The 16908-nt window shown below is 35.3% G+C and overlaps 1 protein-coding gene across 11 annotated transcripts in view; it reads left to right on the top strand.

The window, feature by feature from the left end:
• The window catches only part of map2k5 (mitogen-activated protein kinase kinase 5), a 95999-nt gene that overhangs the window by 61171 nt on the left and 17920 nt on the right, over positions 1-16908 (top strand). For 4 of the 11 annotated variants that reach the window (XM_087258523.1, XM_087258521.1, XM_087258531.1 and 1 more), the window contains exons 20-22: positions 7948-8009; positions 8805-8917; positions 16631-16676. In XM_087258523.1, coding sequence (XP_087114649.1) covers positions 7948-8009; positions 8805-8917; positions 16631-16635 — 180 coding nt within the window. In that variant the 3' untranslated portion in view covers positions 16636-16676. Of the gene's footprint in view, positions 1-7947; positions 8010-8804; positions 8918-9584; positions 11932-16630; positions 16677-16908 lie in introns of those variants that run through there. The other 7 variants (NM_001114317.1, XM_087258520.1, XM_087258528.1 and 4 more) reach the window with 3 other exon arrangements.

Below are 16908 nucleotides of genomic sequence, written 5' to 3'. Positions count from 1 at the left end.
GTAATCTAGTGCACAGACTGAGAAAGAGGCAGAGGGAATGTGATGGAACGAAAACATTTAGAAACGAAACCTGAGAGAATGGCTGGGCAGACTGAGAAGGATATCTGTAGGAGGAGAACATTAAGAGCAGTCAGTGTATTATGCAGAATATTCTGTGTTGTGAATTTATGATCAGGCATGCATTACATGTGAACTTCTCCATCAGTAATTATGAAATGGCATTTAAAAGTAAAGAAATTGGATATTCAGATGCATTTTCTCCAATTCGATTAGAGGGGTCAATGCTACACTCTCAGAAAAAAGGTATAAGGTGGTACAAATAATGTTTCTTGAGGAAACGTTGTAAAAGTTTTACCTTATATGGTACAGAAAAGACCTCTTATGAGTTCTGTACCTTTGAAATGAAGGTAAACAATTGTTCTCAATAAACGGTACAAAAGTGAACAACTCCTTTATTTCAATATCTATGAAAATAAATATTACTGCAAAGGCAAAGTGATTTTATGAATAATTTCCATATTAAACATGAATCATCATTTAAAAGTTTATCTTTAAAGAAACTCATAAACATTAATTATCAGGTTATATAATAAAAAACAACTGGTAAAACTAAATTATAGGTATTGTAAACTAAACTTTTAAGGCATTTTAAATAAATGTTTGGTGAGCATTTTTTGACACTGTTAAAGTGCAAAGTGTCTTGTCACTGTGGTGGTACCTTTATGGATCAGGTTTGTACCTTTGATTAAGGTACAATATTGTATCTGCAGGTTTTAAAAACCAAAGGTACATTTTGGTTTCCCATGTACAAATCATGTCCTTAAAGGTAGAAACTGCAATGGTACAAATTTGTGTCTTTGTTTTAAGGTACAATTCTGTTCCTTAAAAAGGTACTGCCACAGTGACAAGGGCTTGGACCTTCTTTGGTACAACATCATACCATTTTTTTCTGACAGTGTAAGTACAGTTATAAATGTGGTCTAAAATATTTTAGACCTTCCTGAGATAGTCGAAAATACATAATTATGATCAGATTGGGTCATATTTTATTTTAATGTACAATTTCCGCTGTTAACAAACCAATATCTATGAAATTTACTCCAATAAACTCTTATTTTGCTACTTATAAATAGTTATTAAAGGGATATTTCATCCAAAACTGAAAGTTCTGTCGTTTACTTGCCCTTTTCTTGTTCCTGACTTGAGTTACCATTGACTTTCATAATGTTTGTTTTTCCTACTGTTGATGCCAGTGGTTACCAGTTTCCAGTTTTCTTTAAAATATCTGTTTTTGTGTTCAACAAAATAAAGAAACTTTAAATGTTAAATCACTTGAGGGTGAATAAATAGTGAGTAAATTTTAATTTTTGCGTGAACTGTCGCTTTAAGGTGGTAGTTAGGTTTAGGTATTGGGTGTGATCGGAGATTTAGAATAAGATCATGCTGAATATGCTCTTTCTCCTTATCTTAATAATAGACAGGTAATAAGCCACTTGTTAATAATGATATTTGGTTATTAAACTAAAGTGTCATCGAAGATTATTTTTTATAGTGTAAACACTTATGCTTATGCTTTCAAACAAAGGTTTTGCAATTCTACTATTTGCAGGCTGACATACATGTAACATGTTGCCATTATGAGCTGTTTGTAAGTGAATCAAAGCAAGATATTCATACTTCACCAAAATTAAGTACATTTGCTTGCTCTTCCACATGTTTGCCAGCAACATACAGTGCTCAGCATATATAGTTACACCCTACACAAATCTCTCATTTACATTCATATTTTTAAAAAGGAAGCTATACAATATTATATGTGTGCATATTGAAGCCAAATCTGGAGCTTATCTAACAAAATAACTTACTATAACAGTCCAAAAACTAGTACACCCAAATTTATATGTTAGAGAAAAAAATTAAATACAAATTGTAAAAAGAGGAAAACTCAAGAAAAGAAAAAATTAGAAAAATTTAGTTTACATTTTGTAGGTTGTAATTTTTTTTTTGCAGTATTTTGCTTGAATTTAATTGTATTATTTTCTATTTCTAAATATGTTTGGTGACTAAAATATTATTTAATAAATATATCTATTCAATAAATCTGTTTTGTTTAAATGCACCAAAACACATTGACTGTATTCACTGAGAAATGGAGAAAAATATAATATAAAAAAATATTTTCAGAATGAGGTCTACTCAAATATGCTGAGCACGGTACATTGGTTTAGTTCAGTTTGTAGTACCTGGTTTTCACTCATCCATAAAAAAGTGACAAAATACGTATTTGAAAAATCAGATCACAAGTTCTCTTAGGAAACACATTTCAAGGCATGTTAAATTCACAGGTTAATCTAGGCTGATCACCTGTGATTGTTCTGTTGTGGAACAAAGATATGCTTTATTTGTGATAAGTAGCTATTTTGGTGTTAACTAAAGATTTTTCATGATTTTTTTTGTTTTGTTTAGCTGATAAGCAAACAAATACAGATGCTTGCAGGACATGTGGGTAGATGCATTTAATGCTGTTAATAAAGTAAGTCAATAGTGATAATTGTGACTGATCATGCTCAAGTGGGCATGACAGTGGCGCAGTGGGTAGCACTATCGCTTCACAGCAAGAAGGTTGCTGGTTTGAGCCTCGGCTGGGTCAGTTGGCATTTCTGCGTGGAGTTTGCATGTTCTGTGGGTTTCCTCCAAGTGCTCTGGTTTCCCCCACAGTCCAAAGACATGATATGGGTGAATTGGGTAAGCTAAATTGTCCATAGTGTATGCACTTGGATGCATTTTCTTTCTATATATATATATATACTGTATATATATATTTTTTTATATATATTGCCTAAATTGATATTTCATTTAGTAATTTTTACAATCATACATATTAAAGTGTCTGTGTAGAGTATCAGCTTCTGTTACTTCTGCTGTTCATTTTATTTATCTGTTATATTTTGTCTTTCATTTTTAAGCATATGATAGCTGTTCTACTGCGGTGGCACAGTATCCTAGTTGCATAACACATACTATAATAATGTAGTGTACCACTCATTACACATAAATCATGTAACAGCAAGTGTTCAGACTTCCTAAACCTGATCTTAAAATTGATCATGAAGAAAAGTCACCAAAACGCATTGCAAAGAAGTCCATGAAAGTGATTAAGGTCACAGGTAGTTGATCATCTAATTTGACCAGTTGGACTTTGAGAGGATGCCAGTAATGACAGTCCAGTTTGTTTGAAAGGCATTGTGTCTGTGAGTGTGCATGGATGGTTTCCATGGTGACCCCGGTATAAATAATCAGCCGCAAGGCCTCGCAGGGCTCATGGGAAGGGTGAATAAACGGCTAAATGAGGTGAAGCACGCAAAAGCTTTTTTTTGTCCTCTTGTTTACTCTTTCACCCCTTTTTTTCCCCTCACCAATTCCCCTGATCAGCTCCAGCTCTGATAGTTGCTGCCGTGTTGCAGATTATTAGCGCACCTCTTTTATAGGAGAAACTCTTTTCAGAAACCGCACACTTGTCCATCTGCACGACGGCTCGTCTTTAATTGTCCCTCTCTGCTCATGTATTGAAACAACCCTGATGCTTCTAATAAGACTCGGGTTTAAATTCACCTCTGTAATTACTGATCTAATTTCGCCTGATAATTGCTGCTGGCAATTACATGTATATTTACTGCTGGTATTGTGGAGGAAGATGGGCCGTGGTCTGGCTCTGTTTGTAGTGTTGGATAATGGCAGCAAGCTGCATAATATAACAGTGCTTTCATCATCATCATCCTCCTCATGCAGCCGCCACATCAAAGACCCCCAAATGAAGGTGTTTGTGCCTCCTCCAGTGTGCCGCATCTGTTTTTGTATGTGTACATGTGTGAGGTTGTGTGCGTGTAGCTGTATTTACATCTGCCTGGTTATGAATCTGGGTTTTTTTTTTTTTTTTTTTTGGTTCTGGTGTGTGTGTGTGTGTGTGTGTGTGTGTGTGTGTGTGTGTGTGTGTGTATTGTGGCCTTCAGGCTGTGCAATAATTTATAACTGTTCTAGTGTACCTTTAGCTATATATAAGAATATCTGTACTGTATATACAATGGACCCTTTTCACAAAACTGTTTGACGTGTTTAACGATCATCATAATCTTAAATCCTTGAAAGTTTTTAACCAAGTAATATATTGTTTTTCAAAGAAACGAATGAACACTTAAATGCATTTATGAATGTATTATATCATCTTTCCGTCAAAATACAAAAGACGAATACCGCTTATGTGAGGCGTTTCTAATGCCGCGTCTATAGGGCTGAGAAGTTGATAACATTATTGTGGAGTTTTTTTTTATTTATTTTAATTTCAGCAAATAGGATTGTACAAAAATACTTGTTTAACAGCTTTATTAGTCTCACAAGGGCCAATTAAATTAGAGCAGTAGCATTTCATGATCAGTGATGGAAAGAGTACTGAAAAATCATACTCAAGTACCATTACTTGCCAAAAAATGTAGTGCAGGTAGAGTAAAGGTATCTGTTGTAAATATTACTCAAAGTATGAGTAAAAAGTAGCCCTTTCAAAAGAACTCAAGAGTAGCGAGTATTACACTGTAAAAAGCTGATGTGTTTACATGTAATTTGTGCATGTGTGTGTAAGTGTAACATTCTGTAGTGCATTTAGTCATTGCCCAGCTGGCACACAACGTCATAAGACGTTAATATTAGGTTAGATTTAGGTTGGGATGTCAGATAAAATTCAATGTCTAGCCAGCGTCTAAAAACAACAATATTTTGATGTCCAATAACGACGATCCAACGTTGAGCCAACATCTTAAACCAACGTCATATTGACGTCAAATACTGATATTTTTTCATCACTTACGGCAACTAAAATCACATCTGATAAACGTCATAGTGGTAACATCCACACATTGTCAAGCTGTAACATCATTAGATGTTGATATTTGGTTGATTTTATGTTAGACATTGATGTCGACCTGATATTGGATTCTGACGCCAACCCAATTTTCATTTCCAAACAAACAAAATGCAACATCTCCACGACGTTGGGGTACAACGTCAATCTGACGTCATGACGCCATTTTGGTCATCATACAGTGAACATCCTTCATCTTCTCATCAGTGACATGCTTCTAAACAGTCTCTGGGTCAATGCGTGTAAAGATTTTGAACATCTTCTTGGACACCTTTAATGCTTCCAAATAGTTTGTGCAATTATAAATCACTCATTTTTTTTTACTAATCCCCATTGATAGGAAAAAATAAAATAGTGACTGCAGGTTAAAGAAAAGTAGTGGAGTAAATGTAAATATACAGCACTAAAAATGTACTCAAGGGAAAATAAAAGTACACATTTTTAAAACTACTTAGTGAATTAAAATTCCTGAGGAAAAACTACTCACAGTAATTTTAGTATTTGTAATTTGTTTCTTTACAGAGACAAATCACTTACAAACAATATTGAAAAACCCAATCCAGCATGCTTCATAGCAACTTCATAAATGGTACTAAAAAACACAGGAGGGACCCATATATTAAAAATTTTAAACTTGCTAAAATGTAAGTTTGTAAAGCCTTATTGCCTCAGGAACAAAAGGGAATTTATTTCTGTTAAAAGAGTATTTAATGCTTCTAAACCTTCTTCGAAAGGGCAACAGAATGAAAAAAAGGCTTCAGAGGATGGGAATCATGTCCTGTTACACTTTGAGTTTTTTGTATTCTCTTATTCACTGCGCTCTAAGTTTACCCAACCATGACGCCTTCCACTACTGAGAAACCCGGAAATGTGCAAAGGGTCTATCACAACTCAACTTTGTTTGTGGATTTTCAGAGCGGGTTAAATGCGTATGGAATCGAATCACTTTTTATGAGGAGCTATTTACATTTTTTTTTAATGAAAAATTATTTATTAAGATTTTGCCTATTGGGTAATGTATTGTTTAGTGTTGTAATTCACTATTTGACATTTAAGGCTTAAAGGGATAGTTCACCCAAAAATTTAAATTCTACCATTATTATACTCAACCTTCACTGTTCAAAATCCATTTCATTTTCTTCCTTCTTTTAAACACAAAAGAAGTTATTTTAAAAAATTGCTGGTTTCTGAGACCCATTGACTTCCATATAATTATTTTCTTGCTATGGAAGTCGATGGGTCCTTACAAGCAGCATTCTTCAAAATATCTTCTTTTGTGTTCAACAGAAGAAAGAAACTCATAGAGGCGTAAAAACCCCATGACAAAGATCTCTTTAATATTATAAAATTTAAGACATTTAAAGACCAAACTTAAAAGGTCATTGGCATTGTCATTTTGGGGGTCACATACTGAACAGTTTGGGAACCCCAGGGCTAGGTTATCAGACTCTGCAAACAATATCATTTTTAACACCAGACATGAGCTCTGCCTTCGCAGTTCAATCTGCGGCTGCTAATTAACCCTTAATGAGTTCACTACACACCGGTGGTCGGTAAGAGGCACACTGCACTTCTCATTAATAACAAATAATCACAAAACACATATTTTAGGTTTCAAACACAGAAATGCACATTAGTACTAGAAAATCAACCATTTAAAGTTCATAAAAAACAAAGTGGTTGTCTGTAAAAAAAGTCAATAATCCTGTTAAACATAATCTGACACTGGGCTTTATTCACTTCTAATAGTACACACATTGTGTGCATAATTAGACATTTTGTGCTGTGAGTAGGGTCAGTTTAGGACTATGATTTGTTCACACTGGAAATCTGATTTTGGCCACATTTGTTACAACAGTGTGAACAGCGACGCAAAAAATCAGATCTGAGAAAAAAAATCTGATTTTAGCACAAAGCCTTGCAGTGTGAACGTAGCCTAAATCACATTAAAATCATCAAGTTGACAGGCTTATTTATTTTTTTCCAAAGGCATTAGATGTTTATGAACTCTGTATTTAAAAATGTACATCCACTCCATGGAATTTTGATTCAACTTTAAAATTGGATCACATATTAAATTACTATCCATCAATAATTTCCTCCAAAACATCAGATCACTCCTTTCCATCATCTCCTGCCATCTGTGTCTATGTGTGTGTTTTGCAAACGACAGCGTGATTGCTTGTATTGTCCAATAAAGGTTTAATTTAATTCCAGCTGGCTGTTAAAGCAGTTTCTTCATCTCTTTGTCCTCTCACAAACAGGCATTTCTTAAAAGAATCTATTCACATTCCTTTCCTATACATCCGGCCTTCCTAAACACCTTGAATCTCAAGTCTGTCTTTAACACCAATGCTTTTGTGTCTGCGTAACGTGCTCATGTCATCAATTTCCCCTGAGGTCAGATTAATTCAAATTATGATTATGGTGGGAACACAAAAAAAACAAATTCCTCTGAAACATGCCTTATTTTTCTTCTCTAGTCTTAGATCGAATAGTATCTTAGTTTCCTGATAAAGTTTATGTTACACTGAATATATCTTGAAATAATATTCGTCTTATTCACACACACACAAAAAAAACAAGATCGGAAATTTGGCTTTAATTTAATTGTTTTCATTGAGTCTGTTCTTTAGCCTGATGCAATTTGTTCACCATATCAAGATGATATTGAGGTTGCGGTAACTAAATGTTCTTATTAACTGTATGCTTTCTGCATATCTAATGTTTATCTTTCTCACTGCAAGTGTGAGCTTTTTGTCTGTCTGCATGTTTGTCCCATCTCCTGTGCGTCAGAAATCTTCACCTGTCCAACAATAGAGAGGTTCAGGTGTTTCCAAAATGTAATATACGCAGCTGCTTTTGAATGTCCACACATAGAACATACCTCATTATGGATCGTAACCCTTCTGCAACCTAGTCAAGGCCAGCCGAACCCACAAGTTAAATTCATTTTTGGAAACACATATCCTGATATGCTCATTCTGTCTTGTGGGTATGTTTGTGATCATGTGTATGCATGTCTGTTTTTTTAGGATCCCCCTGTACTTCCAGTTGGTCAGTTCAGTGAGAAATTTGTCCACTTCATTACACAATGGTGAGTGTTTCTAATAACGAACACCTGTTTCTTCCTTTTGTGCCTGTCATACATAAAAACCCTCATGTCGTGATGAATTTGCATTGGTAAGCAAAAACTAATGATAAGTAGAAGCTAATCATGGTACATGTTGTGAATATTATGAAATCAAAGAAAAATTATTACTGACGTTCACTGATAATACCAAGTCTATTCTGCCCACCCAGGCTCAGTTTTTGTCAGTCAAAAATAAAAACGAATTTTGTGAAATATTATTTTCATTTAAAATGCCTATTTTCTGTGTAGATTTATCATTTAATGTACTAATGATCAATATTTATTTATATGTGTGTGGGGGTTTATTTACAACTTATATTTAGAGTTAATACTGTAATAGAAAAATATATGCCTTAAATCAGACTTTACAACCTGCTTTCCCTTGTGAAGCCAATACGGAAGTGACTGTAACTGCAATTCATCGACTCGTCTTTGGAGGCTGGCTTCATAAACTCCAGATGTTCACTGACTGCAGTGCTAAATTGGCCAATTGTACAGCTGATGAAAACATGTTTACAGCCTGGTACAAAAGATGGTTTTGGTGCATATAGATAACATTACCCTTCATGACAACTGTGTTTTTTTTTTTTTTCTCATAACTCCTCTGTTTCGTTTTTATTAAGCTATATTAAGTCTGCATATTTAAGAGCATGGCCACTTGAGTAACACTTAGGTCTCACTGGTTGCTGTCACATCACTTCCGACTGATTAGCTGCTGAACTCAGCATATACATGTTATTTTCATTTTGTTTTATGTAGCTTTACACAGTCAACTGCCTTTTGGAATTATTACCTACAATTATCAAATGACATGGCATGCTGTGTGCACTTAATTGTGCTCACAAACCATTCAAGTTGCCTCCATTTCCCAGGTGAGTAAAATTGTATGCTTACCATATATATACTATATTTATAAATGTATTTGTTTTATTTAAGATAAATGATCATTTATAATTTTCTTCAGTACTTGAATGCGCTCCAGAATCTGAAAGAATGATTGGCTGTTGGCTATAGAACAGTTTATGTTTATAACATATTTCAAGATGGCTTGAGCTGTCTCATTTAATGTTAAATGTAAAGAAATAGGCCTGCAAGGGATATTTTTGAGGTGCTGGCTAAAAATAAAGGTATAAAAGAAGTTAACGAATTTAAGTATCTTGGCATAACTCTAGATATTAATTTAAAATTTGATAGTCATGTTAAAAATATGTGTAAGAAGGTCAAGCCAAGACTAAACTGTTTTCATTTTAGAACAATGATATTCTCTCACTTGTCATATTGCATTACATCATGGCCACAAGCCTCTTTAACCACATTGAAGCCTAATAACTTGATATATAAACAAGCCATTAAAATTATGGACTTAAAGCCTATGCGATGGCATCATTGTGAGGTTTTTACCATTTTAGTTTTAATAGTTTTATTAAATTTAATCATCTTTACATGTTAAGTAAATGCAAAGCCGTGAATAGACATCCTGCTACGCGATACGTGCAAATGAGGCGGCCACGTTAACCAATCAGGGGTTTTCTCTTGTAGGGGCGTGTTTATGATGTAGTTCCTGCTGTTGTTGTCCCGGGGAGAAATCCTCCTAATGACACCAGACAACAATTTATCTAACTGGGCTTGGCTCAGTCAGAAGCACTGCTGAAAGCTTCCATCATCTTAAGTTTCTGGAGGAGTTTATGAACTCACAGAGCTGGGTGCACCTCTGAAAGGATCTAGTGGACTCAGACACACCTCCAAATTATTCGACACTGTTTTTCAGCACATAAACTCAGCTATTCTCTCAATAAAATGTATGTTAACCATTTAGCAACAAAGGTACAGTCACTGGGCAGACAGAAGCCCTGCCCATGACGTGAACTTGTGTCTGTTGCTCAGTGAATTTGACGCGCAAATGAAGCGAGTAAACTCAGAATGTTGACGAGTCTATTTACGAGTGAATAACATGATTTATACGTGCCTACCACGTCGGGTGTGACCACAGCATAAGACCATAAGATTTGGTCAATCTGTTTTCTCTGCTAAGGAAACCATATTGTGGAATGATTTACCTGTTAGCCAAAATTAGAAAGTAAAATAAATGTTTTATTAGTGCACTTAAAAAGTGCTTAAAAACAAAACGGCATTGTTTCATAAACAGTCTGCTTTTAGTTAATCATGCCATCTTTGCTTCTGCCTTACAGCAGTTTTATGTAAAGAATTATAATGTTGTGTATATGTATCTGTTTTATTTAAATTTTATGTCAAGCCTTCTGTGGACAGGTATTGATAATTTGCAAGTCTGCTAAAACGCTTAAACAAATGCATTTGGTTGTATAAATGTCAAATAAATAAATAAATAAATACACTTTTTTTCTATATTTTTAGTAATATAATTTTTTAAACATTAACGATTTGTAAACAAGTATTGTAAATTATTTGTAAAACATTCAACATATTGGCCTAATGCAGATTAAACTGTTCAGCCGGTACAGCATTGAGACTAGCCGTACACAACAGTAAATATTTTCCCAACATCTGCCCCTGGTCTGCTCACCTTGCGTTCTCAAACACATCCACTCTCTAAATTGCCTTCCACAGGTCTTGCCCCGAGAAACCTGAATTCCCTACCAATTCCCACTTCTTTGGTGCTTTTTCTGGGCCTGTGGGCATGGTGGGTGAAGCCAGATGTTCTGGGATTTGTTTTGCAGCTGATGTTTACCTGCAACACACTTTATTTACACAAACAGGTCACCTGGCTCACTAGTGCCACCCCAGCCTGGCACCGCTCTTCCAGCATCCTCTTCTATTATTAGTTTGCTCTGAGAGCCTGTGTCATTCATCATGATCCAAATGGGCCCCTCTGTAGGCTGCTCTGTCCCTATAATCCCTCCCATTTCTTATCTGGGTCAGCTTGACTAATTTACTTGCACTTGGGTGTGATTTGTGCCAAGGAGAATTGATAATTACTTACCTCTCCCTTTATCACGTTGAGATGCAGTTATATTAACCTCAACAGTACAGTGATGAAGCAGATGAGAAGCTGGTGAATCTGCAGGCATTAGCTAAAGGCAATTATTATGAAATATATGTGATTTATTACAGCATTTATTAGCAAGCTATGTGTTATATATTTGGCTAGTTGACAGATAGGACATATTTTGTAAACATTATTTGAAGAAAGAAATATATTTAATTAGTTGCATGACTGATGTTTGAGAAAATATAAGGGGTCATGGTAACACTTTAATATAATGGTCCATTGTTTAATGTTAGTTAATATATTTACTAAAAAGAATTATCCATCAGTAATACATTTATTACGGTATTTATTCATATTTTTAAACATTAGTTAATGTTATTCAATTAAATAACATTCATTCATATTAACTCATGGTGCATTAACTAATGTTGACAAGCTCAACTTTAGGTATGAGTAATAATGCATTAGTTAATGTTCACTATAACTTTTGGTTCAAACCATAGGACAGTTTTGAGATTTAGCTCTATTATGTAAAAAAATTAATAACACTAGTTTTCATAACAAGATGTCATTCGAAAACAAATTAATGCATTTTAACCTCCTAGGGCTTAGTGGCCACATACGTGGACAGCACATTTTAGCTCCTAAGTGGCTATTTAAAATACTTTGAATGTTTTATATTTTGTTACAGACACACAGTGTCATCCTGCAACTGTTTTGCAGCATATAAAATGTCTCAAACACTATTTTTAACTGTCCAAAATGGATAAAAATTTTGTTTTTACTCTATCATAGTCAAACATTTTTTATATGGTATATATGCATTAAAAAACAGTCAGGAAAAAGTGTTTTATGTAAATTCAGACCACAAGTCCACATATATGGACATAATTTTTCTCTAAAAGTACATCATATCAAAAGATGATACTTAGATTTTGTTCTAATTAGGTTCCAATAAGCCCAAATAGCAAAGAAATATAAAAAATGCATGTAAAAAATTACCTTTGGCCTTATATGGACCTTAAGAGGTGCCATACACAGCAGTAGTTTAATGAGTCAAATTGTTCTCTGATATCTACATAGTAGGTTTATGGCTTCGGTAAGTTCTAAAATTTCTTATAAGCTCTTTTATTATTTCATAAAAACCCATACAATCAGAAGGTCCATGATTGACCATATATGGCTCGTTTCATGGATATTAATGAGCTCAGACCTACACACAGACAAACACAGCATGATGTACGCTGAACATGGACAAATATAAACCCATCAGATTAACATTAACCTGTTTTGTTCACCAGATCTAGCAAAAGATAAAGACTAAATTATAATTTAACTTACCAAAAGAGACTGGTAGAGATGTATGACGTTGTATTTTGAAGTTATAGTCAAAGAAAACACAGCAAGGAATTAATATAATCCTCTACATGAACAGATGACGTTTGAGCAGAGTGATTTACCAAAGATGTAACTAAACATACCTTATGCCTCTTCAGAGTGGAGATGAATAAATGTGTAATCTGTAAATCCTGCATTTTGCATCCAGTTTGAGGCCAGTTTGAATGTGCCTTGAATGTGAAAACAAGGAAACAGTGGTGTCTGAGGCTCACAGTATGCCCATTTCTATATACTGACCTTTTATTATGTCTACTATGCCTTGGTATACCCAGATTTTTTATTATAGGGCATCTTTATGGATGTCATAACTAATATTTATTTTTGTCATTCATGACAGTAAAAATGCAATGTTATGTCAACAACCCAATTTTATAAACTACTTTATGTATGCCATGTACACTAACTCTTGATTTGGTTGGTGCTTGAAGAGATGGCAGGTACTCGAAAAAGTCCTTGAATGTGGTTTTCATGAAAGAATGGGAACCTTGAATTTGTCAAATCTCATGCCGTGTGTGGCACCTGCTGTGAAGTTATTTGATGTGCTTTTAGATGAAGTGACTAAAGTTTATTTTTCACAAAATCCCTGATCACTTCAGTCTGACCTCAATGGATGCAGTTTCATTGCAACGTGGATTCGTGTTGTGAACTTCTCTTACAGTGTAGATTTTGAAGATTTAGTGTAAACTACACTCAGCAGCCACATTATTTACACTTGCTAATGAAAATGTATGGTCAATCAGCCAATGCCAGAAACTTTATACATTTAAGGATGCAATTGTGGCTCAAAAAGATCTGTTGAAGTTAAAACTTAAAACAGAGCATCATAATAGGAAGGAACGATTTAAGAGACTTCGTATGTGACATGTTTATTGATCTCAGATGGCCTGGTTTGAGTATTGAGTATTAGTGACTAAGAGCAAAAAATGCATCGTTGATGCGAGAGGTCAGAGAAGAATGACCAATCTGGTTCGAGCTGTTAGAAAAATTAAATGAACTCCGATAAGCTCTTTATACAAAAAAGCACAGCAAAAGAGAAGGGTTTTCTGTAACCCTGGGGTTTTGGCATATCGCATGAGAAACAAATGATGGAAACGCCAAATTTTGATAAAAAATCCCAAAAATTGGCAAAATGTTTTCATGCTCACTTGAGGTGGTTTTTGAGTGAACATTACACTCACCAAACTTCACTATGCTTGCCTTGTTTACTGTTGAGCTGCGTCCCAAATGGCACACTATACACTATGCACTTATGCACTGTGTACTTATGCATTTACACACTCAACAGCATAGTATATGAATGTAGTGTCGTCCCAAACGCAACACTAATCATTTTATTTACTAAGCGGAAAGCTGCAGTGGTTGAGTGCATGAAGTGTCCATCATTCCACACTTTATTTTACCGGTTGAATAAGTGCATCATCCTGGTAATTAAAGTGCAATTATTATTAGAGTTATTACACTACTTACACTATTTATACTACAAAATGGCGTAGAATAGTGCATTAGTATGCAAATTTATTTATTTATTTATTTTTTGTAAAGTTTGAAACAGATGAGCCGAGCTAGATAAGTGAAGACCACATAAAATGTCCCTCCTGTCAGCTAAGAAAGGCAAACCAAATTGGATAATAAAAGAGTGGAATCTCAATATCTGTTGCATCATTTGAATAGTAAGGTCAACATGTGACATAATACAATCATTATCCTTTGGAGGATCAGTGTTTCAGCCTTGTTGTTGAATAATGGTGTGGAGGTTATTTTCATGACACACTTTGGGCCCCCTTAAGGCTGGGACATGCCAAGCCGATGCCAAACAACTAGCGCCGACAAAAATCCACTGTTGTTGTCTCCTCGTGTCGGCTTGTGTCTGATCCTGTCTGGACCAAAAAGCTATACGAAACAGATGGAAGCCAATGTGTGTTCATTGCCTGTCTAACAGGATGTCTTTTTGCACCCATGGCAGTATTCTGTTTTCTTGTTCCACAAACGGCATCTGGATCTTTTGACAGGCATGTGCAAAGCATAAACAAAGCATCTTTTAGTACCATAATCACAGCAATTGTCAGTGAACATGAAGGGATTAGCTCATGCAAATATGTCTGACAATCTAATATTCAGTATTGTATGATAACATTTGAGAATTGTTTACTTGCTTCGTCACTTCCGTTATTCATCTCACACTCTAATTCATTGCTAAATGAATCAACCAACAGTGGACGACAGTGAAGAGGGTTGGGGAGTTGCGGAAGAAAGCAAAAGTGGTCAGCGGATGGGAAGACGGGCGGTTGAGGGGGGGATCAGTAAAATAAGGTGCCGGATCCTGTGTGTTCAGACACAAGTTAAGCCCTGGCTCTCCATACTCAAATGTCAGCCACAGTCAGCAGACCTCAATGCAGAGCAGCTTTAATAGATTATCATCATGAATGTGCACCTGTTAAATCCACACCAAATCTGTGATGCTATCACAAGAGTATTGCATAAAAGTAAAATTAAGAAAGACAGGATTACAGAAAAAGTGTAGTTTGACCTAGTTTAATCTGCATATTCTGGCTAAGTTCATTGCACGTTTGCTAATTCAGCATGAGAACATGACACTATGTCAAGCCCATTGTAGATAGCCAGGATAAGTGCATGTTCATGGCATTTTTAAACAAGCCACAAGATTGATCACAGAAGAAATGATGCAAATATGGAGAAATACCAACAGTATGTGAGCCAATTAGAGAATGAGTTAAAAAAAAAAAACTCCTCTCGCCCCCTGATCTAATAGCTACCACTGATCTGAAAACTCCCATTATTTTTCAGCAGAAAATTAACATAAACATACACTATGAGGAGGTAAAACCTATTAACAACTTAACAGTTTTTTATCTATTTAATCATCATCTATCTGCACCTTATTCTCTTTCAACTTTTTTCTTTCTAATGGAAATGAAATGTTCAGTAATATGATATTTATGTACCCGTGTGAATATATATATATATATATATATATATATATATATATATATATATATATATATATATATTTTTTTTTTTTTTTTTTTTTTTTTTTCTAATTGTTTATCTATTTTATCTCTCTTATCTCTCTCCCCCATATGGAAACGGAAAATTTGTTTTAACAGGTATATATTAGCTGACAGCTAGCTCTCTGCAACTCTTACATGGTCGCCCACTGAAGCTAAGCAGGGCTGTGCCCAGTCAGTACTTGGATATGAGACCACATGAGAATGCTACGTTGGTGCACGGAGTGGTGTTAGTGAGGCCAGCAGGGTGCGCTCAACCTGTGGTCTGTGTGGATCCTAACGCCCCAGTATAGTGAAGTCTTTACTGTTTGTTCCTGACATGCCCAAGTTTGGCCAAATTTGCCCATGCGGCATTTTGCCTTTATTTGACGGGACAGTAGAATGACAAGAAGTGAAGTGGGAGAGAGAGGGGGAAAGAATTACAAAAGGTCCACGAACCAGGATTCGAATTCAGAATGCCCGGACTGCTATTGCACTATTCAACCATGCACTAACCCCCGGGCTATCACCTGACAGAATTCCGCTCCTTGTTATTTTTGTGCTATAGTCCAGTACAGTCCAGTACTAGCAATGTGTACTTAAAAGTGGCCAGAGAGTGTATATTGAACTGGCATCACATGCGTTGACACCATCCTATTGAAAGCATTAAAAACATTTCATTTTTTATCCATTTGAAAAATGAGAGAAAAGGGGAATGAAAAGGAAAGAAACTATGTAATATTATGAGTGTACCAAAGGGGGTACAACAATGATAAAATAGCCACATACATCTTTTACAAGTCTGTATTATTGACCTAAAGACCTTCCAATTCACTGTTACTATGAGATTCATGCTTTCAATACGCTGACAGTTTTCCATATTAAAAAGAAACTAATTATTGTCTTTTGCATACCACCATGTCACATACATAACAAAGTATCATTGAAGCTTTACCCAAAAACATTTGCCATCTCAATAAGGAGTCATCAAACGGGTGATAATAAGTCGTTACAATTCTATTTTGACCAGCGACGCTGGGAAGTCAAGGTTTGGCTCTCTCATTTTTATCGCTGTTTAATCTCAAAGAGTTTTGACATGCTTTTTTGTGCTTTCATCCTTTTGAATTAAACATTGGAGTGGAACATCAGTGGAGGATTATTTTCTTCATGCAGAATCACATTTCTAATGGCCTCTTCTGCTTTTGTTCTCACAGTATGAGGAAGCTGCCCAAAGAAAGACCAGCTCCAAACAACCTGATGGTGAGTCTCTCTTTCTAGCTTTTACATCCCCCCCACCCCCTCCCCAAAGTCCAAATCAACCTTCGAGAGGATTACAACATGAAATGCCAATTATTCTGTGGACAGAGTAAGTGAATGGGTTTATTTGATGGTAGGAAGGCTTTTGTTGGGACTCTTTGTAGGGGTTTGGGTAAAACCTTGACCTTTTTCTGTTTTCTGCTTTTTGTTTGAAAACTTAATCGGCCCTGTATCA

The sequence above is a fragment of the Danio rerio genome, chromosome 7, assembly GCF_052040795.2.
Source record: "Danio rerio strain M-AB ecotype USA chromosome 7, GRCz13ab, whole genome shotgun sequence".
NCBI lineage: Eukaryota > Metazoa > Chordata > Actinopteri > Cypriniformes > Danionidae > Danio > Danio rerio.
The sequence above is the reverse complement of the archived record's forward strand: the minus strand, read 5'-3'. Positions and strand labels throughout refer to the sequence as shown.